At 40.8% G+C, this 25978-nt stretch overlaps 1 protein-coding gene across 12 annotated transcripts in view; it reads left to right on the plus strand.

Annotated features, from left to right (window-relative positions):
- SREK1 (splicing regulatory glutamic acid and lysine rich protein 1) overlaps positions 1–25978 on the plus strand; it is a 56476-nt gene that overhangs the window by 12059 nt on the left and 18439 nt on the right. For 9 of the 12 annotated variants that reach the window (XR_014450711.1, XR_014450712.1, XR_014450710.1 and 6 more), the window contains exons 3-7: positions 6574–6695; positions 18444–18476; positions 19184–19393; positions 20367–20545; positions 24550–24680. Coding sequence is in view for 8 of the 12 variants with exons in the window: in XM_083152770.1 (XP_083008896.1) it covers positions 6574–6695; positions 18444–18476; positions 19184–19393; positions 20367–20545; positions 24550–24680 (675 nt within the window). In the remaining 4 variants the exon portion in view is untranslated. The remainder of the gene's footprint in view (positions 1–6573; positions 6696–18443; positions 18477–19183; positions 19394–20366; positions 20546–24549; positions 24681–25978) is intronic. The other 3 variants (XM_083152794.1, XM_083152812.1, XM_083152827.1) reach the window with 1 other exon arrangement.

The raw sequence follows: 25978 nt of genomic DNA on the forward strand, positions 1-25978 counted from the left end.
ATGCTTCAGACACGGTGCCTCACTGCGCTCGGCACACTTTTTTATTCTCCCACCACGCCCTAGTGGATGGTAGGGCATGAAATACCGCCTGTCGGCACATGTTGGCTCAAAAAACAGTGAAAAACCCATGTCGACCTAATGACTGTCGACCTTGACCCATGTCGACCTATAACCCTGTCGACCTTGGCCCATGTCGACCCAACGTGGTCGACCTAAGTGTGCTCTAATAGATGACCGTTTCCCTTTTAAAGATATGCTCCTTGTTGAGACCTTCACAAAGGACGTGCATTTGATGAATGTGTCAACGGCGGCTGGAAACGTTGACATAAAGAACTTTTTTGTTCCGACATGTATGGAGAATGGCTGTCCCTGCATCAACAATCTCTCTCTCTCTCTCTCTCTCTCTCTCTCTCTCTCTCTCTCTCTCTCTCTCTCTCTCTCTCTCTCTCAGAGCTATCTACTATCCATTCACTTTGGAATAGTTACTTTTAAAGGGATGGAAATAGGTTATATGATCACTGTACATGTACTGTTTTGATTTATATTGGCTACTGACTATTTTTTCTTTTATGCATGTGGTATTTAACTACATCTCCAAAACCTGTAAAAACACGTAGCCGAAATTGTGATTTTCTGTACAATTCCTGTACATGCATTTCACATTATGGAGCTGACCTGATCCCGTTTTAGGCCTCCAGCACATTTGGTAACACAAATGTAGATAAAGTACTTCTTTAACTCTGTTTCCAAAATTGGAAACGTTATCTGTTCTTTATTTTTCTATATTATAATTTTAAATCTCACCATTTTTGGTAATAGTTCTGGTCCCTTCAGCAGTAATAAATTCACCACTTTCATTTAATTGAGGCCCTTATTCAGATCTGATCGCAGTACAAATTTGTTCTCAAAATAGGTAAAACCATGTGCACTGCAGGTGGGGCAGATGTAACATGTGCAGAGCGTTAGATTTGTGTGAGTTATTTTGTTTCTGTGCAGGGTATATCCTGGCTGCATTATTTTTACACTGTAATTTAGATATCAGTTTAAACACAACCCACCCAAATTGAACTCTCTCTGCACATGTTACATCTGCCCCACCTGCAGTACACATGATTTTGTCCATTTTGAGAACAAATTTGTACTGCGATCAGATCTGAATAAGGACCTGAATCCTGAGAATCTTCTACAGCTAGAATAGTCAGGACACTTCTGATTTCCTTTGTTTATGAAGCCTCCCTGGTCATCTTGCTCGGTCAGCCTGTGCTGCACGTGTGCAATTTGCCATTGTTCTCACTGGCTGCCAGGCACATTTGAAAAACAGCTAATGGTTAGTTTGGGAAGGGCGGTTCCTAGAGCCCACAGTCTTCTAATTATTATTCTCATGTGTAGTCAACTCCCAGCTTGGCATTGACTGGCTTTTTTTTTACCATAAGGCGGGGTTACTAAACTATTTTGAAGTAAGGCGGCACCCTAACGTTTCAGTATTTTCTTTGCGGCACCCCTAGGCCAAAGGTTTGTTATTGAGAAATTTATAAAACAAAATTATAAATAAAGTCAATTGTGTTTATATGTTTTTCTTAGGGTCAGTTAGGTGACGAGGGACAGGATTCACTTCTGTTTGCACACATACAGTATGTTATGATTAGGAGCCACAAGAACAAGTTTTGCCAATTTCATTGGCTATAAATGGTTTGGATTGGTCCTGGACCCCCCAGCCCAGGGCACCCCCTGCAAGTGACCTGAGGGACCCCAGGATGCCACGGCCCTAAGCTATTTTGTAATATTTATAAAGTTGGATATTTGTGTAACCTAAAAAAAAAAGAATAATACCCCTGTATTCAGCACTTTCTTCCAATCTGCGTGAGATGTACCCGAACATCACAATTCACCTATGGGGTGTCTTTAAAGTGCTGCGTGTTGTCCATCCCCCTGATAACCTGAGGCATTCGGCCATGGTAGAATGATGGCCATTGTTTTGCTGAAAAGACAGACAAAACGATGCTTTGTGCACTGTGTAAAATAAAATTACAAACTGTGGGAGACTGTGGTAAGTCAGCATCCAAGTAAAATGTTCCACTCACAAACTAGAGCAAGAGCCCTCTTGTAGTTGTGACCACCTGGATTTGGTTTATTGACCTAGTCCAAGAGCTAACCTTGGACCTCTCCATAAACAAACATGTACGGAGCGCTGTAGGAGCACTTACAGGTGACATAAAATTAAGGAAATAATATTTCCTATTTATTCTCTGGTATTCTCAGCAAGTAATTTGTTTAAAGGGAATAGTTTATTCATCCCATACGTAATTGTGTAGATTATACCTTTTAGTTGACAAGGATTCCTACAGACCAGAAATCTGTACTAGATTTGTAATGCTTGACATTGATAACAGGTCAGTCATGTACCTTTGCTTTGTCTTGTATTCTTGATTTTGCGGTGTCTCTCAAAGCATGTCTTTTACAGAGGCACTAGTGCAGGCCTGGCCAACCTGTGGCTCTCCAGATGTTGTGAAACTACAAACCCCATCATGCCTTGCCACAGTTTTGCTATAAGGTAGTGTTAAAACTGCATGCTGGGATTTGTAGTTTCACAACACCTGGAGAGCCACAGGTTGGCCAGGCCTGCACTAGCGACTATGGACACGGTGATAGTGTTCACTCTATTTGTAAGCGATCTGACCAGATCACTTAGAAATGGAGAGTTGATCACTCTGTGTGTATAGCCCCGGACATCATCGCCCATAGGGAGACACAGGGCTTGCTGTTTTTTTTTTTTTTTTTTTTTAACATCTTTTGTACTAATTGTATAATAGACACATGTAATTTGGCTGCAGTGTGATGCTATTTACATCATGCAATGTGAAAATGCTGTTATATGCCCCCTATCTATATATGCTTGTAACACAGTACTATAGGGTCATTTCAGTTAAAAGCAAATTGGGTCCTGTAAGCTGTTCTCCGGGCAGTCACATGTACCGCACATTGGCATTTCTAATTGGATCTTGCACTTCTTGGATGCAACCATTTAGTGCTAATTATTTTCTTCTATTAGTTTAGAACTTCTATGTTGTGTCATTACACGGATACTTCCTTTCATTCTAGGACTGATCTGTTGATACAAGTCTGACAGTGTCCTCCCCCTACACACAGGAGCAGTATGCTGCAAGTTTCTCACATTCCCCCGTAGACCAGTCTCACATACCAATCACCACATTGAGACACATTGCAGCAGTTTGTGTGGTTGCTTTGTAACTCTACATTTGAGCTTGGGTATTTATTCCAGGATTAAAGAAAGCAATGGGTTACGTCTTTACCTAGATTTGTCCACAAATGTAGAGTAGAGAAATATTTCCTGTATGTGAAAGTGGAGGTATGGCTGCTACGGCCCTTTTTCCTACATTTACATTAATTGACATCCGAGTTTCTGCTTATCTTTAACCCTTTGTAGCCCAAATGTTTTGGTTTTTTTTTTTTTGCAATTCAAACAGTTTGATTTAAATATATATTTTTCCTTTTTTTTAAGCAAAAATGGTCTACATAGAATGCTGTTAATGTTCTTTATTTTAAAGTGGCTCACCACTGGATCTGCTACTAGTGCTAGGGCTGTTGAGCCTGACTAGTCGTTGGACCTGAAACAGTTAACATGTTTACTGTGTCTTATTCACAAAGTCATTGAAGTATCGGCTTTGTCTCGCTGTCAAGATCCTGCTCCTACCTGAGCGTGTAGTCCACTGCTGAAACCTTTGTTTTCTAACGCCGAATTGCAAGTGATTTTCTTGGAGAACTCTATTTTCAAGGAATTTTTTTAAGTAGATATTCAAAGTTTATCAGTATAATGAATTTCTCCTAATATTCCCTTGTTTCCAGATGTGTTGTCTGACTGGTGCCTGGCTAAAGGTCTTGCAGATTCTCATTCTTTTATTTTTGATGAATACTCTGAAACCTACTTTGGGCACTTACATGAATTGTTTACGTCGCTGCTGTCTTTCTTGAATTTAGCATGTTCTGTTCCGGCACAGCATAATTTGGCTGTTGGTTCAGTATCTGTTATCTTTGAGGTTCTCCACTTGGCCTGTATAGTTCGGTGACATTGCCGTGTGTGCCGCAGGGCCACTTTGTGCTTGCAATCCTCCTTTGAGTTTGCACACTTTGCTTACTGTGGGGTTTATCATTCTTTTTGTGTGCTTCTGGCAAACTCTGAAGGACAAGTTTTAGAATATCCCTACACATTGCACTAATGGTCATTGCAGGTAGAGAAATGAAGCTTTGTCTCATTATGTCCCATACACCCATATGTGTATCATCCGTGTGCTTGGTCCTATATTTTTCAGGGACATGGAGTGTACATTGGTGTATATATAACTGCCAGATTTGTTCTGTGCATATCTGGCATACACAAAAAGGAGATTTATTTGCACCCCTTGCATCATAACCTTGTTTGTTCTGGAGAGACGTCCACATACAGTAGGTTGCGCTCTTGCCTTTGGTCTAACTCGTGGTTCCCAACCTGGGGTACTCTGCAGACCAGTTGGGGGTACTTGAAAATAATATTGGTAATGGCAGATGATGAAAAGGTCTTTTGATGGCTGAAGAAGACATATTGCCATATGCCTGACCTGCAATCCACTGGGAGCTTCCCAAGCTGCCCTCAGATATCAGCAGTCATCTGCCCAGCACTGACAAAGGTGGAGGAAGCAGCGGCATTAATCCTACTGGTGTTAGCGGGAATCTTGGAGATAATACACAACCAGTGTCTAGACACAGAAGGGCATGATTCCTGGCTTTATACTACTCCTCCGCTCCTCCTTAATATAAGGACATGCATAAGGATCCGCATACCGCTAAGTACTGTCCATATTTCAAAATGAGAGGAGGGGATACTTATCAACGAAAAGCCTAATCAAGGGGGTACCTGAGAGAAAAAAGGTTGGGAACCACTGGTCTAACTGATCTACAGTATCATTAATTAGTCAGTTGACAATGAGCATATTTTTACTTGTGGGAAACATACAAAAAAAGTTCAGTTACTATCTATTTTTTTTTTTTTTGCTATCAGGAACTATTTCTTTCATCAGTTTTTCTTTCTATAAATTCAGCTCTGCTAATGTTTTTATTTTCCCAACCTCACTCCTTACCAGTGCTCCGATTACAGAAGTACATTAATATGCATTTTAAAATACTGTGTAGAATTGAAGGAGCTGCATGAACTGGTATTTTAGTTGTTGTCCAGCATGAAAATGCTTCAGTGGTTAGGTGCATTAGTGCAGTAAAGTTGCTGGAACCCTTTGTCAATTAGCATAGTATTAGCAAGCATGTATGGCCAAACCAGCGGCATTAACCGAAATATAGAGAATCCTGTATGGTAACACTTTCTGCACTAGTCATTTTAGGGTCTTCCTGCAATTTGGGAAGTGCATATTTAGTTGGATGTAGTTTATTGGGAATATCGTCTTTATTTAGTGGTGTGAGGGCTAATTCTCTTGAGAGCGACTGGAAAGCATTTGGATAAAGACGGGATGACCTTTATACAGCATACATGATAATTCAGTCTTACTATTTGACATGTAATGCAGCATTGCATGTTAATGGTGTTCTTCATATCACTTGATGTAATGTCCTATATTCCTTTTGAAGTGCCGTTCCTTCTCCATTGCTGTGGTAACTTTTTTTTTTCTGCCGGAACCCAAAATGTTATACATTCCATAAAGAATGTATTACGCATCCGATTTAACATGTAACCCACAGGTTTTCCATTTACAATATGATGCAATATCTGGTCATTGAGTCACATGACCATGTTGACAGTGCAAAGCAATTATATATACATATAACAGGCATTGCATGTCTGGGAGGATTGCACCAGTCCTTACCAGCCTTGTATAGTTTAATCTAGTCTACCATAATCACCATCAGCACTTAATTTTTTTTTTTTTTTTTTTAATAGAACTTTGAATTGTCTATAACACTGTAGTTTAACTCAAATAAAATGATCAAATAATAATGGTGGATTTGGAATTGATATTTAAATAGGACTTGTTTTCATTCTCCCTTTTTTTTCTGTTTTTTTTTTTTTTTACTTTTGGTTTATTTTGAAAAAATTTTGGTAACTTGCATTTTTTTGGGGATTGAACTTTAAAAAATGTTCTTCTTTTCTGTATCTGATGTTCTGTGTGCTATTAGTGATGCAGCCAACACGAACGGTTGTCATGTGTAACACAACTTTCGATCAGCGTGAAAACAACGCCCTGGGAATTGGCTCCATGCTTGATATCGTTTGGTTCATGAACCTTAAGTTTCCAGTACAGGTGACCCATAGCTCAAAGTGTTCAATTGTATATTCAGTTATATAAGTAAAATTCCATTTGATGAGATTTAGTATTTGAAGCTTTACTCACTTTTTTGTTTTGATTCCTTGTAGACCAGGGTAATAACAGGAGGGGAAACAATTACCTTAAGTTTTTATTCTTTCTTACTAAGGCTATGATAGTTTCTTTTTTTCCTTTTATGTAGTGATTTTAAATGAGGAGTAACGGGACGTTAAACCTTCATTAATAACATTGCTTTTATTTTCTGCAGGTAAAATACCAGAAGAAGCCAAGGCCCTCTCTCTTTTGGCACCGGCTCCTTCATTATCAAGCTTGCTTCCTGGGGCCGGTCTGCTCCCTATTCCTACTCCTTCTCCATCCTCCCTAGTATCTGTAAGTATTGCAATACTTTGCATTGTTTCTACACTGTAGCAGAAGCTTAAAACCGCAATCCCACAATTACTTTTTATTTTTCTTTAAATACCTGTTAAGTATGCATCTTGACTGTCTTAGCACATATCATTATATTCTTTTCAATATGGCTGCCTTTCATAAACAAAGAGGGTCATAGCTCTCCGTAGGTCGTGTGATGGCAAAAAGGAGGAAGTACTTTATAGTACATGAAGCAATTGAGATCAGATAGGTCTGCTTCCTGTGTCATGTAACTGTGGTTGTCATGGTGTTAACATGATACTGCTGGAACATCATTCTAAATCACTGCTTAAAGAAACAAACCAAGTAGTAAACACCAATATTATTCACTGACACCGTGATTTCTTTTTGTAAAAAGAAATGTGCAGCTGTAACTTGGTGGTGCTGAAAGGACAACTTCTTCTAAATCATTTTTCGAACATAAAGCAGCATGACCGTGGATAACCAGATTTGTATATTATGTTATTGATTTGTGCCTGTCTTCTTTAGTGTGTTTAATTCTTTATGGAATCTGTATGTAATCAAAACGGCTACACAAAGAATTTCTTTATAGCAATATATAAAAACAAAATGTTTTAACTATGCATGTAAACCTTTACATATTTTATTCCTTTATCATCCATTTGGGGGATCCCATGACTTCTGGGTTGTGTATAGTGAGATGTGGAGTTGAGCACTAACTACAACGTTGCGCTGTCTTTTTACTCAAAGTGTATAGTTCACTTTTTTTTCCTTATTATGGTAATAATTCTCCCCAGGTATCCGTTCATAGAGAAGAAATAAGTGACAAAAAGTGAAATTGATGAGTACTTGACACAGTATGATGGATCCGTAATCTCAATTAGACTCCTTTTTACTGACCTGTATAACAGGCCATATATGCCCGTAAAGGTATCTTTTATCTGGGTCACAGTTTCTTGATCTAATAGACTCTGCTTGGCACCCACAATTTCAGCAACCCTCAGAGTATATGCTCACCTCAGAGAAGCGCCCTATGTTCATCCAAAGGTATCTTTTTGGTCCCACCTTGCCCCTCGGATATATTTCCAGACTCCGACTTGGTCAAGACAAGTAAGTTTATTCCAAAAACTTTCCTTAATGTTGTCTACAGCAAAACGACTTGTGGGTATTTTGCTGTAGACAACATTAAGGAAAGTATTTGGAATAAACTTACCTGTCTTGACCAAGTCGGAGTCTGGAATTATATCCGAGGGGCAAGGTGGGACAAAAAAGATACCTTTGGATGAACATAGGGCGCTTCTCTGAGGTGAGCATATACTGTGAGGGTTGCTGAAATTGTGGATGCCAAGCAGAGTCTATTAGATCAAGAAACTGTGACCCAGATAAAAGATACCTTTACGGGCATATATGGCCTGTTATACAGGTCAGTAAAAAGGAGTCTAATTGAGATTACGGATCCATCATACTGTGTCAAGTACTCATCAATTTCACTTTTCGTCTCTTATTTCTTCTCTATGAACGGATACCTGGGGAGAATTATTACCATAATAAGGAAAAAAAGTGAACTATACACTTTGAGTAAAAAAAAAACGCAACCTTGTCAACCGTTTGTGTTTTTGAGTTTGGATTGTAGGGGGTGGTATCCCCTGGTGTGACATTGCTGCAGTCAGGTTTGGCGCGGATATACCTCCACTACAGTTTTTGTTTTGTAGTGAGCACTAATTAGTTTGAGACTGCCCCCCACTCCCTATATAACCCTTCCCCCCTCCAATAGAACCGTAGTCTAGTTTTAGTGCCTTGGAGAAGGCAATAGCTAGGTCCTTTTTAAATTCTAGTGCTTAGTCTCTGGTGGGAGCCCACTTTTGGGAAACTTGGCAGCAATCCATCTTGGAACTTTGGCTATTGACTCATAGCTCAGTCCTCAAGGCTATGCAGTTGTTTGGGGAAATGGTGGCTTCTTTCAGAGCCATCCCTTTCACCAGATTTCATGCCTGTACACTGCAAAATCAGTGGTTTCGTCAATGGATTAATGTAGACCCTCGATTTAATAAGTCAAATGTCCAGATTATTTTGACAGATCTGTGGTGGTTGCAAGATGTAAATTTGAACAGAGGTTGACATTTGTCACTGATGAATTGATCATTGTCACCACAGATGCCAGCCTAACCGGCTAGGGGGCAGTGGTATTGGATATATACCTACAAGGTTTTTGGTCCATCCAAGAAGCTTCTCTTTCATCCATATACTGGAATTGAGGGCGGTTTGAGTTTGTCTTTGTTCAGGCTCCCTTATTCCAGAGCCTACCAGTCCGAATCCAATCAGACAATGTCATGGCAGTTGCATATATAAACAAGCAAGCTGGCACTCGCAGCTGGTGAGCAACAAGGGAGGTTTCTCACATCTTTATTGGGCAGAAAATAAAGTTACAGCAATTTTATTGTTTGAATTATAGCGGAAAGTGTTTGTAAAAATTGTGTCCACATGGGGCTCTCCAGACATATCTCTAATGGTTTTCCGTCTCAACACAGAATTCTCGGTATCGGGAACCTCAGGCATCCATGGTGGATGCCATGACAGCACTTTTGGTGTACCACACTGGCTGTGCCGTCATTGGTAATCAGTCCTTCGGAACATGTTGGCAGATGTTATGTATAGTCTGCCCCCGCATCCATATCTGTTGCCGTCACACTGATTTGTCTTGCTTGGCTTTGATGGCGTGGTTCTTGATACAAGGGGTTTTCACAATCCGTTGTAAAAACCATGATACGGGCTTGTAAGCCTGTCACTTCCCAAATTTATCATTGGGTATGGGAGATAACTATTTCATGGTGTAAACGACACAACTTGAAACCTTTATAATTTACGAGTGTCCCGGCTTTAATGATTTCGCCAGGATGATTCGAGTAAAGGGCTCAGATTATCTTCCCTTAAGGGACAGATTTCATCCCTGTCTATCCTTTTTTTCAAGGGACATTGGCCACCGTTTCTGAAGTTCAAACCTTCTTGCAGGGGGTTCTTCACATACATGTCCGGACAAGTTCCCCCTTGGGAGTTGAATTTAGATTTGCACACACCTAGAAAATGCTCCCTTTCTAAACCATTGGAATCTTTGGATTTGTGATAACTCAATTTAAAAGTAGTTTTTCTCTTGGCCAGGAGAACTTTCATATAAATCTCCGCTTCTCAATTTTCGTAAAGATAAGGTAGTGTTACGCACTAAACCTTCCTTTCTCCTTAAAGCGGAATTGGCTTTCCCACATCAATCAGGATATCGTTTTTGCAGCTTTTCGGCATGGTTCAGTGACATGATAAAGTTTCTTCTTCTTTAGCGCTGTTGAATGTGGAACGTGCGTTGTGCATTTATTTAGATGTACTCCATCTTTAAAACATGGATTGTTTTGTTCTGAGTGAGCACCGAAGAGAGTCTAACCAGCCTCTAAAGCAGGGGTGGGCAATAAGTGTCCCTTGTAGAGTTTAGGGAATCATATATCTCTCTTATCCCAATAATGGTTATTGAGATTGAAATATTATGTAAAATATATTTATTATATCTGGTATTGATATAATAACATATATATTTGCCGTCTGCAATTATATTCTAATAGATTTTACAATACAATATGCAGAGTACTTGTCATAATTTGATTCCCCAAATATGAGAGTTCAAGACTTGTAATTTTAGCTCAGAAAGTCTGATATTTATTTACAGGCAAAACAAACCATTACAGAATACATTAACACAGTAATTGATGTATATGCTATTATATATATATTCCTCCTTGCTTATATTACATAAAATGACATTAAAACAATTGACAGACTTAGACTGCTACGATACTGACATAAATTATATACTTACAAGTTACATGGGCATAGTGACCAGTGAATACCGATAGCTACCTGTGACCAACACTCCAGCCCATTCCTTCTCAGCCGTCCCTCTGATCTGAACTGACTACTAACTATCCATACCTCCCTTATATTACAGATTCACCCATTGAGTTTGCCTGTTCTCGGGGCATTATTGATATTCCCAGATGTCAAGTTTTATGGTTTTCCTGTTTGTTCAGATGTTCTAGGATGTGGGCATGGTGGGACCTTGTGTTTGATGGCATTTGACATTGTTTGTTCTCTTTGAAGTGCGCCTGGTTTATTCCACCTCTAGGGTGTGACTATAAACAGTTGTATCTTGTCCTGTAATATAACTAGACAATAGCAGGACATATACAGTCTGTGCTAAATAGTATATCCTTAAATACCCGTTTGTCTTATTGTTCTGTTATTTGCATCCTGGGGTGTGAAGTACCTTACTTTGTTTATACTTGGTTAATAAGTATTATGTAACTGGGGGAATCAACACATCTATCTCTGCTAATTAGCATGCCTTAGACATTTTGTCTCCTAAATAAATTCAGTTGCATTTGATATGTTGCAAAGTGGTCCTTCATATTCTTTAGTAAAACAAAAAGCTATACTACGATGTCTAAACATTAAACTCTGATATCCTAATTATTAAGCTATTCCTATTTTTATATACACATACATAATATATACTATGGTTAATAATCACATTACATTAATGGTGGTATAAAACAATATCTATATGCCTATATGGTAACAGTCCCCCGCTTGTGACCATGAGAAATTATTTTGATTGGTCACACAGTAAATTACCATACTTGCTTCATATATATTTCCAAACTTTCTTTTTCAAACTATCCTAAACATAAATTAACCATTGGTATGAAATATCCTTCATTTAATTAACCTATTTTACCCTATAATAACTAAATTTGACCAGGGACAGAGGTTATTTATATTCAGTATTCATGAGGAAAATATTTTCATTGCTACAGACAGTTATATGCCACGCCACGGCTTGCCTTGTCGATGTTGTTTGGTCGATGTGTGAGGACACTTTCCTTGTATTGTTGCTCACAGTGATTTCCTGGCTGAGTGCTGTCACCTGTGTGGGTTGCAGTTCTTGGAGACACTTTACATTTGCAGTATGGTGGACGTAGAAGTAGAATTCTTCATAGACGCTGTTGACTTGCTTGCCATGTTGCCATGTATAGAGGGAATGTGTGTGGCCCTTGGAGTGCTGCGGTCTTGATAAATTTCTTCACCACAGTTTTGCAAAACACGGGGGCCTTTGATAACCCTCATTAATGCAGTCCTTAGCGAGTTTGCTTTGTATATCCTTTATGATTATCGCTGTGATCGTGACAAGTGTCCTTGTGCGTCCTTTAAGATTATCGCGCTGCAATCATGATAAGTGTCCATGTCTCTCTTTAACCCTAACCTCGTTGTGTTGAACAAAACAGTTTGTGACATTGAATACAGCAGTTGAAACTTTAACCAAGTATTTTTCCTTTAGTGGTTGATAAGAACATTTATCTTCAGGCATTGGCAGGTAAATGTCTGGGGTAGATTCTAAAGGATCCACTCCATTTATACTAAATTTCCTCACTGAATAATAATTTACCATTCAGTCTCTGATCTCTTACCTACCTTCCTATATACTATCTTATCTTAAACTAAAATAACCATACACCAGCTAAATCCAATAACTAACAATAATATTTTGATTTGACATATCTATGACAACATCCTATCAATACAAGAAATTACTATGATTTTTCTTCAAACAAATATTAGATATCTGTTAAGAATGGGTTTGACTATATCTGATTCCTTCCAGTGTTGTGTGATATGCAGCCATGTGCATATACAATAACTACAATATTCTATCTATGCTATTATTCATTCTCTTAGACTTGGTTAAGTCTGTATTCAGAGAATGATCCAACAACTAACAAAACCTTTTTCTTTTCCAATTTGATGTAAGGCATACCATTCTTTGTCTGATATTTAAATTAGTTTGAAGCTTTTTAAGAAGGAAGCGTATATATATATATATATATATATATATATATATATACATATATAATCAGCATATACTCCTAAGAATAAGATGAAAAAAACATACAATATTTACAAGGTATATACAGTTACATAAAACAAATGAAGATCATATACGTGGGTTGATTGGCGATTAAAATGTAGGTACAAAAGGATTCTGCATGCTTGCAGTGGAATGCACATGGTAAGAGGTGTGTGCATGTGTCCGGAAAACAAACAGTAGTTGCTGTAGTTAAGCCTTTTCCTTCTCTGAAGGACTGAAGAAAGAAAAATAAAATAATAACAAAAAGGTCTTTTGATTTTGTCCATGTGACAGTTTTTGGATTCTCCTTAGGCCACAGATACTGGCTGTGCAGGAGACTGGCTGTTTGCATAATTGCAGCAATAAAAGGGTTAATAGAAGTTGTTCCTTTGTGTGAATTGGAGCTTTGTTTGGGGTTTTGTATCAATTAGTATTGACGCTGCTGTGTAGAACTTGTAACCTAAAATTGAAACAGAAAGAAATACAATTACTATCATTGTTATTTACATACTGGTGTGACATTGCTAGCTATATCTTTTGTGCTATCTGCTGGTCCAACATTGCTGGGCATGTTTTCTGGTTTGTACCATTTCTCTCCTCTATGTAATAGGAGGTGTTACTGACAACATAAACTTTGCTGCAGGTATGATGCAGGTTACATTTAATCTGGATCTTGTATCCATTTAAACATGTGTCAGTTTCTTACACCACCCAAGGACTAGATTTAATCTAAAAAGTAAAAGAACGATACTCCCTGTTGTCATTGCCAGGATGCATCTTTTCTCGATTTGCTTTTGGTGGTCCTGAGAGTTTCTTCAGTCTGGAAACTTGGAGCTTCTGAAAAATATACTTATGGGGCGAAAAACTTGTTAGGCTGTGCCAAATATGCTTGGTATGACTCGGAGCTTCATGTTTGACCAAACCTAAAATAAAATGGTTAGGACTCCAGGACATATAAACATTTTCATCCTGGTGATGCTTTTTAGCATTCCTGTACTTCTGTGTGGTGTTCACAGATTGCCACTCTGCATGTGGTCTCTCTGAGAGATTGTGGACATCACTAGATGTCGCTGGGTGCAGTGTGGGGGAGGCAAAGGTATTGTTACTTTGGGAATTAACATGCACTCCTAAATTCATGCTATTGCTCAGCTCAAACATATTTGTGGCTGAATACATTTGCTCTTTTAACTCTGTGACAACTTTACCTACAACTGGTGTGTGTGTACACAAGGCTATTGTCTGTTCCCCTGAGGGCAACACAAGTTTCTTTGTCACAATGGGGGCTGTGAGAGTGGATTCTGCAGAATCATTCTCCTTCTCAATGTACTGATCTCCCCCCTTAATCAATACAATATTACTTTCTTCCTCTATTACAGAGCCCTGATTAGCATCTGTGACCATTTCAGACTTTGTAGTTTCTTTGTGAATGAGCCCCTCTGTGGTCTCATCCCTGCTCCTAACACCTTTGCTGGGTGCTTCTGTGATCCCTTCATGAAAGATCTGGGCAGTTTGTTCACAATCTGCCAGAAAATTTACTTTTGTCTCAGAATTCTTCTGAGTACACTTCTTAACCTTTAGGGATTTTAAGAAGGAATGCACCTTTGCATTCATTTTCAGGCATACCCTCTTGAGGCATGAACCTGATTTCTCTTTAGCTCCTAAAGTAGCAGTTTTGGGCATTTTCCTGAATGCTACTGCAACTTTATGTGAATTCAGCATTGCACACGTTTTGCAATGCTATATTTATATTTTGTACACAAGATATCCTCCCAATGAGAGTGTCCGGATTCTCAAAGTTAACTCTAATATCTGGTACTAATTATCATTTATTTGGAAATGCTCATTTCCATTCTATTTTATTCTAGGCCTTACAATTATCATGTGCCTATTTAGTAACATACCCCACTGTGATCTTGCAGTATGTCAGCAGGCTAACCAGCCCTTGTGCTGAGCCTAGTAAATGTAGTATTAGTTCAAAATATTGCTGAATGATGCCATATATCAATATCTAAGCGTGCACTCCCAGATAATGGTAACAATGGAATATCAGTTCTGTTCTACCAATACGTTATTCTAGTTCTACAAACAATGCAAGATAAAAATACACAATAGTATTACGTTTTCCTAGATACATCCTCACTGTGATTCTGTAGGTTAGGTAGCCAGCTTCACGCATCTGCTACTCCTTATAAATATTATAATCATACAATCAGATACCAAAATGTACAAGTCCCGTCCGTGGTCGCCATTGTTGAGTTTAGGGAATCATATATCTCTCTTATCCCAATAATGGTTATTGAGATTGAAATATTATGTAAAATATATTTATTATATCTGGTATTGATATAATAACATATATATTTGACGTCTGCAATTATATTCTAATAGATTTTACAATACAATATGCAGAGTACTTGTCATAATTTGATTCCCCAAATATGAGAGTTCAAGACTTGTAATTTTAGCTCAGAAAGTCTGATATTTATTTACAGGCAAAACAAACCATTACAGAATACATTAACACAGTAATTGATGTATATGCTATTATATATATATTCCTCCTTGCTTATATTACATAAAATGACATTAAAACAATTGACAGACTTAGACTGCTACGATACTGACATAAATTATATACTTACAAGTTACATGGGCATAGTGACCAGTGAATACCGATAGCTACCTGTGACCAACACTCCAGCCCATTCCTTCTCAGCCGTCCCTCTGATCTGAACTGACTACTAACTATCCATACCTCCCTTATATTACAGATTCACCCATTGAGTTTGCCTGTTCTCGGGGCATTATTGATATTCCCAGATGTCAAGTTTTATGGTTTTCCTGTTTGTTCAGATGTTCTAGGATGTGGGCATGGTGGGACCTTGTGTTTGATGGCATTTGACATTGTTTGTTCTCTTTGAAGTGCGCCTGGTTTATTCCACCTCTAGGGTGTGACTATAAACAGTTGTATCTTGTCCTGTAATATAACTAGACAATAGCAGGACATATACAGTCTGTGCTAAATAGTATATCCTTAAATACCCGTTTGTCTTATTGTTCTGTTATTTGCATCCTGGGGTGTGAAGTACCTTACTTTGTTTATACTTGGTTAATAAGTATTATGTAACTGGGGGAATCAACACATCTATCTCTGCTAATTAGCATGCCTTAGATATTTTGTCTCCTAAATAAATTCAGTTGCATTTGATATGTTGCAAAGTGGTCCTTCATATTCTTTAGTAAAACAAAAAGCTATACTACGATGTCTAAACATTAAACTCTGATATCCTAATTATTAAGCTATTCCTATTTTTATATACACATACATAATATATACTATGGTTAATAATCACATTACATTAATGGTGGTATAAAACAATATCTATATGCCTATATGGTAACACCCTCCAGCTATTGATGAACTACACATCCCAGCTAGGGTGGCCAATCCCGGGATCGGGATCGGCGGGATCCCGGGATTTGGCCCCCAAAACGCCGGGATTTCAATCCCAGGATTGGAGTTTCCAATCCCGGGATTTTCGGGATTAGACTGCGCATGCGCAGTCTAATGCCGGGCAGTGTCTGAGCACTCGCTCAGCCGCTGCCCGGATACTCCCATTCCCGGCAGAGCAACCCTGCGCAGCGTGACCTCTCAGCGTGACGAGAGGTCACGCTGCGCAGGCAGGCAGAGATGAAGCCGCCCGTCCACCTAGCCAGCCCACCCAGCAAGCAAGCAACTCCGCATTATGAAGTCGCCCGCCCACCTAGCCAGCCAGCCGACCCAGCAACCCGGCTCCCGAAGTAGGAAGCTGGCATCCCGGCTCCCACCCTGCCGCCGGCCGCCCCTGCAAATGTAAGTAAATGCGGGGCGGCCAGGGCGTTTTTTTATTAGGAAAGCCAATTCCGGGATTGAAAAAATGCCCCGGGATTGGCTTACCTAATCCCAGCATTCCTTGGATCAGTTTGAGCATAACCAAATAGCAAAACTAAGACATGACATGCTGGGATGTATAGTTCATCAACAGCTGGAGACCCGCTGATTGCCCACCCTTGCTCTAAAGGGTTGATTCATTTGGCAGGCATATTTGTTTTCAAATGTGACTGTGCCGACTTCAATTTGGGCCCATGCGACTCCTGCACTTGGGACTTCATGGGCATTATGGCATGGTGCCTTGGTAGCTCGCCTGTGTAGGGAACCTGCTTGGTCATCCGTACACACTTTTAGAGTTTTACCGCTTCCATACATTTGGAGCACGGGAAGCAAGCATTGGGTGAAATATTCTTCAATGCTGGGATCCCTGGGTTTTTTGCTCTGGCTTTGATAAACATAGACGGAGGTTCTAGTGGACAGAGAGGGGTTTATACGATATGGTGGCCAGTCTCAAACTAGTTAGTGCCCACCATCACAGCTCACTGTACATAGCCCAGAGGTAATGGCACCCCCAGATGGATTTCAAGGAAGAGCTTTTATGGTGAGTAAAGCCAACAGTTTTTCTTATGATGTGGGGAAGCGGGTGTAGTTGATTTAAAGTGTAAATGTTATCACCTGTAAAATAACGATGTAGGCAGAGCAGAGTTTGCATTTCATTATGAAAAATTAGGAGACATTATAATAATGAAATTTGGTTAAAATAAGTGTTGCTATGCAAACGTTGTGTACACACAGTCACACACACACACACACACACACACACACACACACACACACACACACACACACACACACACACACACACACACACACACACAACAAAATCCCAACGTACTCTATAGAAAACACTGCCTGCTCTATATTTGACGCAGGAGGTTGCATCCTCTTACAGCTAGCCACAACACACCAAGCAGCACAAAACCGTGCTGGTTAATTTGACATGACACATGTATATTGTGTGTGACAGTCTGTAAACTGAGCAGAACAGAACTTCTACTGGAATAAGCTGCCGCTGCTACACTGTAGCACAGCTTATATGTAGACTCAGTCGCACACAGATATGTGACTCTCTCTTGGAGATCCGCATTGCAGATACAAAATAATGCAGTCTAATGGAAACAGGGTGAAACTTTATCTGCACTGGTTTTGTTAAATGTCATTTAGTGGGAGGTATCAAGTCAGTGTCGAACTGGCCAGTGTTAGGACGTTCGGGGCAAAAAGTTTGCGAAAAACTTTCAGTGAAATAAGCGTTTTAGTGGCAGGGGCGCTGTTTTCGCCCAGATAGTAGGTCTGCTTTTTGAGGCCTGAGGATAAGCAGTGTCTCAGGGACTTTTTGCTGCTAAATCCATTTTGTAACAACCTTGTTCATGGTTTACCTACACACTGCTTGCTTTACATCCTAGAGTGGTCACAATTTAGTGTCACTATAGTTGCTCTTAACCTTCCGTAATCATTGTTATAGATGGCTTCCTGGCTAATGTTGGTGTAGAACAGTGGTAAGGGAACTCGGTCCTCATTACCCCACGCAGTGCATGTTTTGCAGGTCTCCTCACAGAATCACAAGTGAAATAATTAACTCCACCTGCGGACCTTATAAAATGTGTCTGTGAGTAATTAGTACACCTGTGCACCTGCTGGGTTACCAGCAAAACATGCACTGTGTGGGGTAATGAGGACCGAGTTCCCTGATCACTGGTGTAGAAAGACTACCACATACTGTATTTTAGCTTATATTTGGCTACATACAATTAAAATAACAAAACTGAAAAAAAAAAAAAAAAATGTCTGGGTATCACATTTTTTCCCTTGTTGCCTCCTATTTGTAACTAATGCATACCTCCATAATGTCATCTAACACTTTATCTGACTTTAGGTTCTCAGAAGAGATAAAGTGGATGTACCATTGGTAAGGAAAACTAGCTGAAACTTAATTCTGTGTGTAATGTGAATGTACAGAGCTGTAGAAGGGTATAGTCAGTTGTCTCTGGGATGGTTTTGGTCATATTAGTCCTATACTGGACTATAATTATATATGTAATCATATATAATATGCACGGTGATTTGTGCAGACAAAACTTTTTAATTGCACTAAAAATCCAAACAGACATGTAAAAGAAATGTCCCCCTCGCATGCTGGTTCTAACTGGGGAATGCTGATTGACTTTCAACCTGTATATAACAAACCGGTTTGAAATATGAAACCTTTTTAGCATCACCGCTTCAGTAACTTGATTTTTGTTAGTAGAACAAACTTAATTATTGGGAGCTTTACATATGCCACAATTGTTTTCTGTTGCTGGCAGGTGTTAAATACACTCGTATCTCCCTAAATATGGCACTGCTGTTGTCATGGCCCAGAGAAATTACAGGTTTTATACCAACATGTAAAAAAAAAAAAAAAAAATTGACTACATGTCTGTTTAAGGTTTTTTTTTTTTCGTTCATATTGGTTTCATATACCATTGTGTCTCTGACAGGTGTCCTTTTAGGATGCAGTTGGTTCCTATCTTTTCCCTAGTCACTTATAACTGTTATTATTTCATTGAAGATTAACAAATTCTCTTTACAGTCGTTATTTACATTAATTTATTTTTATTATTACTTCTTCTTCAGCTGAGTGTTCCATTTACCGCATTGGCTGCTACATTACCAACACCACTGGAGCCAGTTATCCCAGCTCTTGCCCCCATTCTTCCAGCTCTAGCGCCTGCCCTGCCCGCACTTGGAGAACTGCCACAACCGCCTTTAATGGGCAATGTTGATCCCACAAAGGTTGATGAAATTAGGAGAACAATTTACGTTGGAAATTTAAATTCTCAGGTAGTAAGTTTCTGTGTCGCTTTTCAAACTACGTGTCACGTCTGTGCTTCCTTGTGGCTCTATGTCAAATCTAACGTTCCTATTGTGGGTCGCTGACTTCCATCAAGCATGTCTGGACAGATTTCCATTTCTTCACACGAGGAGTGTGCCAGGATGTTTGTATACAAAATTCTTTGTTAAATGTGTTTTTCTGTCTGTAAGCAACTATGAGGAAGAGTCAGGCTTTGACTGAGGCCCTGATTCATTTGCTGACATTGGCATTGTACGTGGGAACCCAATCCACACAAACATTGTTCATTTTAAGACACGGCTCTCAAATGTGACTGTTTTTGGGGACCTAGTTAACCTCAGTGTGCGGAGATTTTTAGTAGCAAAAATATTCCGATAGGAAACCTAGAGATCTTTCCTATTACCCCCAATGCCTGGGTTCTTTTTTCCTGATACCCGCTGTTGGCATGCAAAGCTTAATCCCTAAAAAACAGCCGCCAGAACTCGCAACAACATATGGGATCGGTGGATTTTCCCCAATCCCATGTGTTTGCGCATGATCAGGAGTCCATTTTTGGCTGATTGCAAACGGACTATAAGTGGATGCCGCGATTGAGATCATGAGTCATATTAATTATGATATCCTGCTGTATTTATCAGCCTGAACAGCATCAGGGCCGATAGGATGTTGCCCAATGTTTTTTTGTTTTGAATATTTTTTTTCTTGCATTATGAAAGCTGGGTGCAGCAGCATTACAGTGCTCTTTCTCTCTGGTACCCTTGCCCCCTTTGGGAGGTGGTTCCCCATGATGTTTATCTGTGTGCCCCTTGAGTGAATATTAAGTTAATAATCCTTGGGGTTTTATTAAGTAATGATATATATTTTTGTGCTACAGAACTATGTAAGTTACCGTGTTATATCCAATATATTTATAGTAAAATCCTGAGAGACTTGCTGTACACATGATTTTTTTGTTCTGTTTTTCAGACTACAACAGCTGAGCAGCTGCTGGAGTTCTTTAAGCAGGTTGGAGATGTCCGCTTTGTCCGTATGGCTGGGGATGAGACGCAACCCACGCGGTTTGCTTTCGTGGAGTTTTCTGACCAGAATTCAGTGTCTAGAGCTTTGACCTTCAATGGCGTTATGTTTGGTGACAGACCCCTGAAGTAGGTTACGCCATTCAGCAAACAGTATTTCTCATTATAAATTACATTTCACAATTCTGTTAATGGAGACAGTTTATTTCCTATTTTGTGCTCAAAACTGTAGTAATAATAATGTAATAATTCCTATGCATTAATATGTCTGAGACAGGAAGTTTGGTACTTGTTTCCTAGCACGGCCACAACGATCTTAATCGCGGGCATCGCGGCCGCTAAAAAATCGGGTGCGATGCCCGCGATTTCCCCATAGAGAACAATGTTAAATGCCTCAATTTACCCGCGATGACCACGATTTCCCATAGGAAACAATGTGAAATGGCTCAATTTAGCCAAATTATCATAGGAACAATAGTAAATGTGCCAAAAACACCCCTGAACATTGAAATGTCCCCCCAAAAATAGTTGACGCCACCCCGCCATCAACGTGAACCCGAAGCGTGGCGAGCGCAGCGGTACGCGTCCTCCGACCTTTTCATGCCCTACTATCCACTAGTGCGTGGAGTGAGAATAGAATAGTGTGGCGAGCCACCCAACCCTGAAGCGTGGCGAGGGGACGCGGATACCTTCACAGTTATACGCGTCCCCTCGCGGGCTTCCCAGGTGTCCATGGCGACGCGGACACCTGGGAAGCCCGCGAAGGGACGCGTTTACCTGTGAAGGTATCCTCGTCCCCTCGCGGGGCGCGCTGCGCTCGCCACGCTTCGGGCTCGGTGGCTCGCTGCGCTCGCCACACTATTCTATTCTCACTCCACGCCCTAGTGGATAGTAGGGCATGAAAAGGTCGGAGGACGCGTACCGCCGCCCCTCGCGGGCTCGCTGCGCTCGCCACGCTTCGGGTTCACGTTGATGGCGGGGTGGCGTCAACTACTTTTGGGGGGACATTCCACTGCTCTGTGGGTTTTTTTGGGGTTTCTGGCCCATTTACCATTCTTCCCTATGCTGATTTGGGTAAATTGATCCATTTAACATTGTTTTCTATGGGAAATCGTGGTCATCGCGGGTAAATTGAGGCATTTAACATTGTTCCCTATGGGGAAATCGGGGGCATCGCGTCTGGACCGTTTAAGCATTTTTATGTGCACACGACGCGACCGACCCGATTTTTCACTATTTTCAATGCATTTCAATGGAAAAATCGGGGGCATCGCGTCGGTCGCGTTGCAGGCCACTAAAAATTACCCCCGATGGCCGCGATTGTGGCCGTGCTAGGAAACAAAGTACCGGAAGTTTTTAACTTACGCCAGTTTAGTTTACATGTCTGTTCGACTTGGGCATTCTTTTTCTTTCAGGCTGCATTTTGTGTATCTGGGGACAGACTCCATGATTTAGTAGTTTTTCTACTATGTGGGACACATCCAAGGGACCCATTCCATCCGCCATAGTGCACACCACAGGCTCGCGGTAGGGGTCAGTCGGATCAGTCTTCGAATAGTTGTTTCGTTACCTGAGAATACTAGGGACGCCATACCGCAGCTAGGGGCACTGCTAGCAATGGGTGCTCTGCATCCTTTCTCTTGCTTTCAGTGGGTACCTCATGAAGAGATTCCCTGCCATTGGGAACTACCACATTGTTCTGCCCCTGTGGAGTGGTTCACAGTACTGTACCCTCCCTTGTCTGAGTGCACTTCTGCATGTAGATTAACCCACCCGAAGCTACTGCCACTGTCTCAACTTTTACTTTCATGGCAGCTTTCATTACATGTCTAAGGTGTACCTGAAATGGCACAGCACTAGATGTCCGTCATATCCAGAGAGCCTTCCTTCATATGTTGACTTCCAGGAGTCGCGTGAAGTCTCTCTCTTTTTAAGAGGAAGAGTAAGCACGCTGTTACCTCCTCTTATACTCAGAGGATCTACTGCCAGGTGCGTCCAGATTGCAAGTTCCAGATATCCAGGCACGCATGATCCTTTTTATCCATGATCAGCTGTAGATAGGAGTGGGTATCTCCCTCCTTTGGTGGATCCTTTTATTTCCCAACTTTAAATAAAATACTGTTCTAGTGCATGGAACATTTTCTTTCCGAGACAGCTCTCATACCAAGCTGGTGTCTACTCTCCACAGTCAATATACATAACTTCAGATGCTTCACTTCCACCAGTTCTGATTTCTGCCTGGGTCAATATAATAGGGGAAAAATGGGCGTACCTGGCTAAGGGGGGCAAGATCTCCACGTTACTACCATCCTCCTTGGTTTCGGGGATTGGTTGGAGAATTGTGACCATGGATGCTGGTCTCGGAGACTGGGGTGCAATGATTGTTCAGAATCTTTTCCAGAGGTTTTAGTCCCTATCAGTGTCCAGGAACTCAAAGCAGTTTTTCCTGTCTTGATAGTAGCTACGGAAGCATTCGGTAAAGGTCCAGTTAGACAATGCCGCAGTGGGGTGTACATAAAGTGTGGTATACAGATGGCTGATAGACAGTGTCTAGGTCAAGGGTTCCCAATCTTTTTTGAATCAAGGCACCCTAGAGTATCAGAATTTTTTCACGACACCCCTAGACCACCAACCAAGGGCACCCCTGCATGTATCCTGAGGCACCCCAGGGAGCCGCGGCACACAGTTTGGGAACCACTCTTCTAGGTCAATGGTAAGTAGTTCAACACCATATGGTCGGTTTGGTCAAAAGGTTAACACAAGTGAAATGCTGCTGTGGTTGACACATAAAAAGGTCAACATGACTTCTTTTGGAAGTATTTCTTACTCGTGGATCGGTGTACCAATTGGGGGTCCATGTGCCCAGTTGTCAGCATTTTCACCAATAAAAGTAAAAACTCATGTTGACCGCGATGGCTTTCACCCTTCAGTCGGCAGAAAGTTTTGCCATATTCATTCCTGGTAGAAGATTGTCTCAGCCATCAGGATCTTTGACCAGAATTTTGTAACAAGATCAGGACTCCCGGAAGTAGGTCCTAGGGCATCACACATAAAGCACAAGGTTCCCCTCTACTGCTTCAAGTCAAGATCAGGCAGCAGATGATCTTGACTTTGCCATGATCTTTTCATCGAATTTACCTATTTTGGCTGTTTCCGTTTCTTCCTTGTGTCCTGAAATGCGTCCAGCAGTACCGAGCGACTAATCCTTGTTCCGGATTGGCACAGTCGACACATTTAACCTAATAACCGCATTGATACCTTCCTCCTCTATTCTAGAAGGTGCTATTACAACTATGCTAAAGGCTTGAAAGCTGGTTTCCACAGCTTCTGTAGTCAGGTGTGATAGGACTTGCATCTGGTCGTACATTTTTTGCAGTCATATCTGTTTTAAACCTCTTTTAATACCTCACTTTGAACATGTTTTTTCCTATTGACCATTTCCTCAGCCAAGTGAGTGTCTGAGTAAAGTGCTTTCTTTTATCGTTTGTCCTACATTCTCTTTTGTTGTGATGATCCTACATTCTCTTATGTTGTGATGATCATGCAGAGCTTTGTAACAAGACTTCCTTCTTGCCCCAAGAGTTGTCACATAAGTCAGCCTATTGTAATTCCAGTTCTCCCTAGCGGAGAGTTTCTGGCACATTCCTGTGTGTGGTATGGTCCATTCAGTTTCCCCATGGAATCGTAAAAATGGATTTTGGTACTTTTGTAGTTTCACGGCGCCAGCATGGCTACTTCCGGGTTCTACGCTCGCCACAAACTATGTAAAATAAAGTAACTTAACTCCATGCCAACATGGATAGTTCATACCTCCACTATCCATGTTGGCATGGAGTTGATTTTAGATAGCGTGGCAAGCGTAGCGAGCCACCGAGCCCGCAGCGTGGGCGAGCGAAGCGAGCCCCGCAAGGCGACTCAGATGCACGCCATGCCATGCATGAAACTACACAAGTACATGGATTTTTAATGGTAAGTACAAAAATCATGGATTTTGTCTCCAATCACTTGAGAGATGACAAATTAGCACTGATCAGCCGCGAGGGTCAGTTGTAGGTGCTGTTTCTGTTGTTTAACTGCCATTAAAGTAGAATACAGTTTTTAAAAAATGTAATTTGAATCTTTATTCCACTCAGAATCAACCACTCAAACAATGCAATCGTTAAGCCCCCTGAGCTGACCCCACAAGCTGCGGCAAAGGAACTAGAAGAAGTGATGAAGCGAGTGCGTGAAGCACAGTCATTGATCTCTGAGGCAATTGAGCCAGGTAGGTCTGCTGACTGTCCCCATTGCTACCTTGTGTTCTTTACAGACCTGTCTCCAGAGTCATTGTGTAGAGTTCTGTTGTCTTTGGAATAATAATCCTTATTAGTCCATATTGTCGCTCATTTTGGTCTGTGCTAAAATACCCAACATGCCTAGCATACATATTAAGACCACCCCTGTTACTTTGGCCCCTTCTTACCCCTGTCCTCATGGCATCTCTCCTCTTGCTTTAGAGTCTGAATCGGACTCATTGCAATTGTCTATTCACCCAGTGAGAATCCATATAACAGGGAAAGGGAAAGTAGCAGATTACACCGATTGTTGCTATGGAAGAAATGCTGAATATGTTGGAGATGTTCTGTACCTTTATACTTGATCTGTTACAGATTGCAGACACATCCATATTTTGTATGTGTATTGCAACCTTGCACTTCGGGGAATCATTTTTTTTTCTTCTCCTACTTCTCTCCTTCTTTCCTCTGCAGAAACTTGATTGGCTTTAATAGCTGTCAATCAACCAGACATTACAATTATGCCAATTGCTGATGACAAGGACTTGTTTCTATTGCACTGATACATGCAGGGGTGGATGGGATACAGAGGACCTTCTAGGGCTGGTATTTGTAGATTACTGTTCAATGCATTATAAATATACAGGACTGGGAACAGACTACAATTCCCAGCATGCTTCCTATTGACTGGAATTCTAGCATGACTGCAATGTGAGTTTTTCACTTCTAATACATGCATTCATTTATTTTATATTATGAGTATTCATAGATGCAGCTGTACTATCCCAGATGTTGGCACTTCATACATGATGGGCTAGGTGCATGTACACTTTTTTTCATCATCTTTTTTGGGGAGACTGAGACTTCGATTAGAGGCTCAGTCTGAACTGCAATAACTTGAAATATCATCGCAAGCTTTTAAACCCATCCCCTTTTAGAACACCTGTTGACAGTAGTATACACTACATATTTTTATATACATTAACTTTTGGGACTGTACAGCTGCATCTGCAACCACCAGTGGCTGTGAGGTGCATAAAGGCAGCGTGATAAGGTAATGCACCTACTCTGGGCAACCTTGGCATGCTTTCGCCAGTACTGGCAGACATAGTTTTACAGTCTTTCCTAATATGCACCTCTGACAGAATGATGGGGATGCGGTCAATATGCCGGGGGTCGGAATCCCAATGGACAAATACCGATGCCGGAATCCTGACCGCCGCAATGCCGGCACTTTGTTCCTCTATGGGTGTCCACGACCCCCCCCCCCCCCGTTGGCATTTTGGCG

This window comes from Crinia signifera, chromosome 1, assembly GCF_055691185.1.
Source record: "Crinia signifera chromosome 1, ASM5569118v1, whole genome shotgun sequence".
Classification (NCBI taxonomy): Eukaryota; Metazoa; Chordata; class Amphibia; order Anura; family Myobatrachidae; genus Crinia; species Crinia signifera.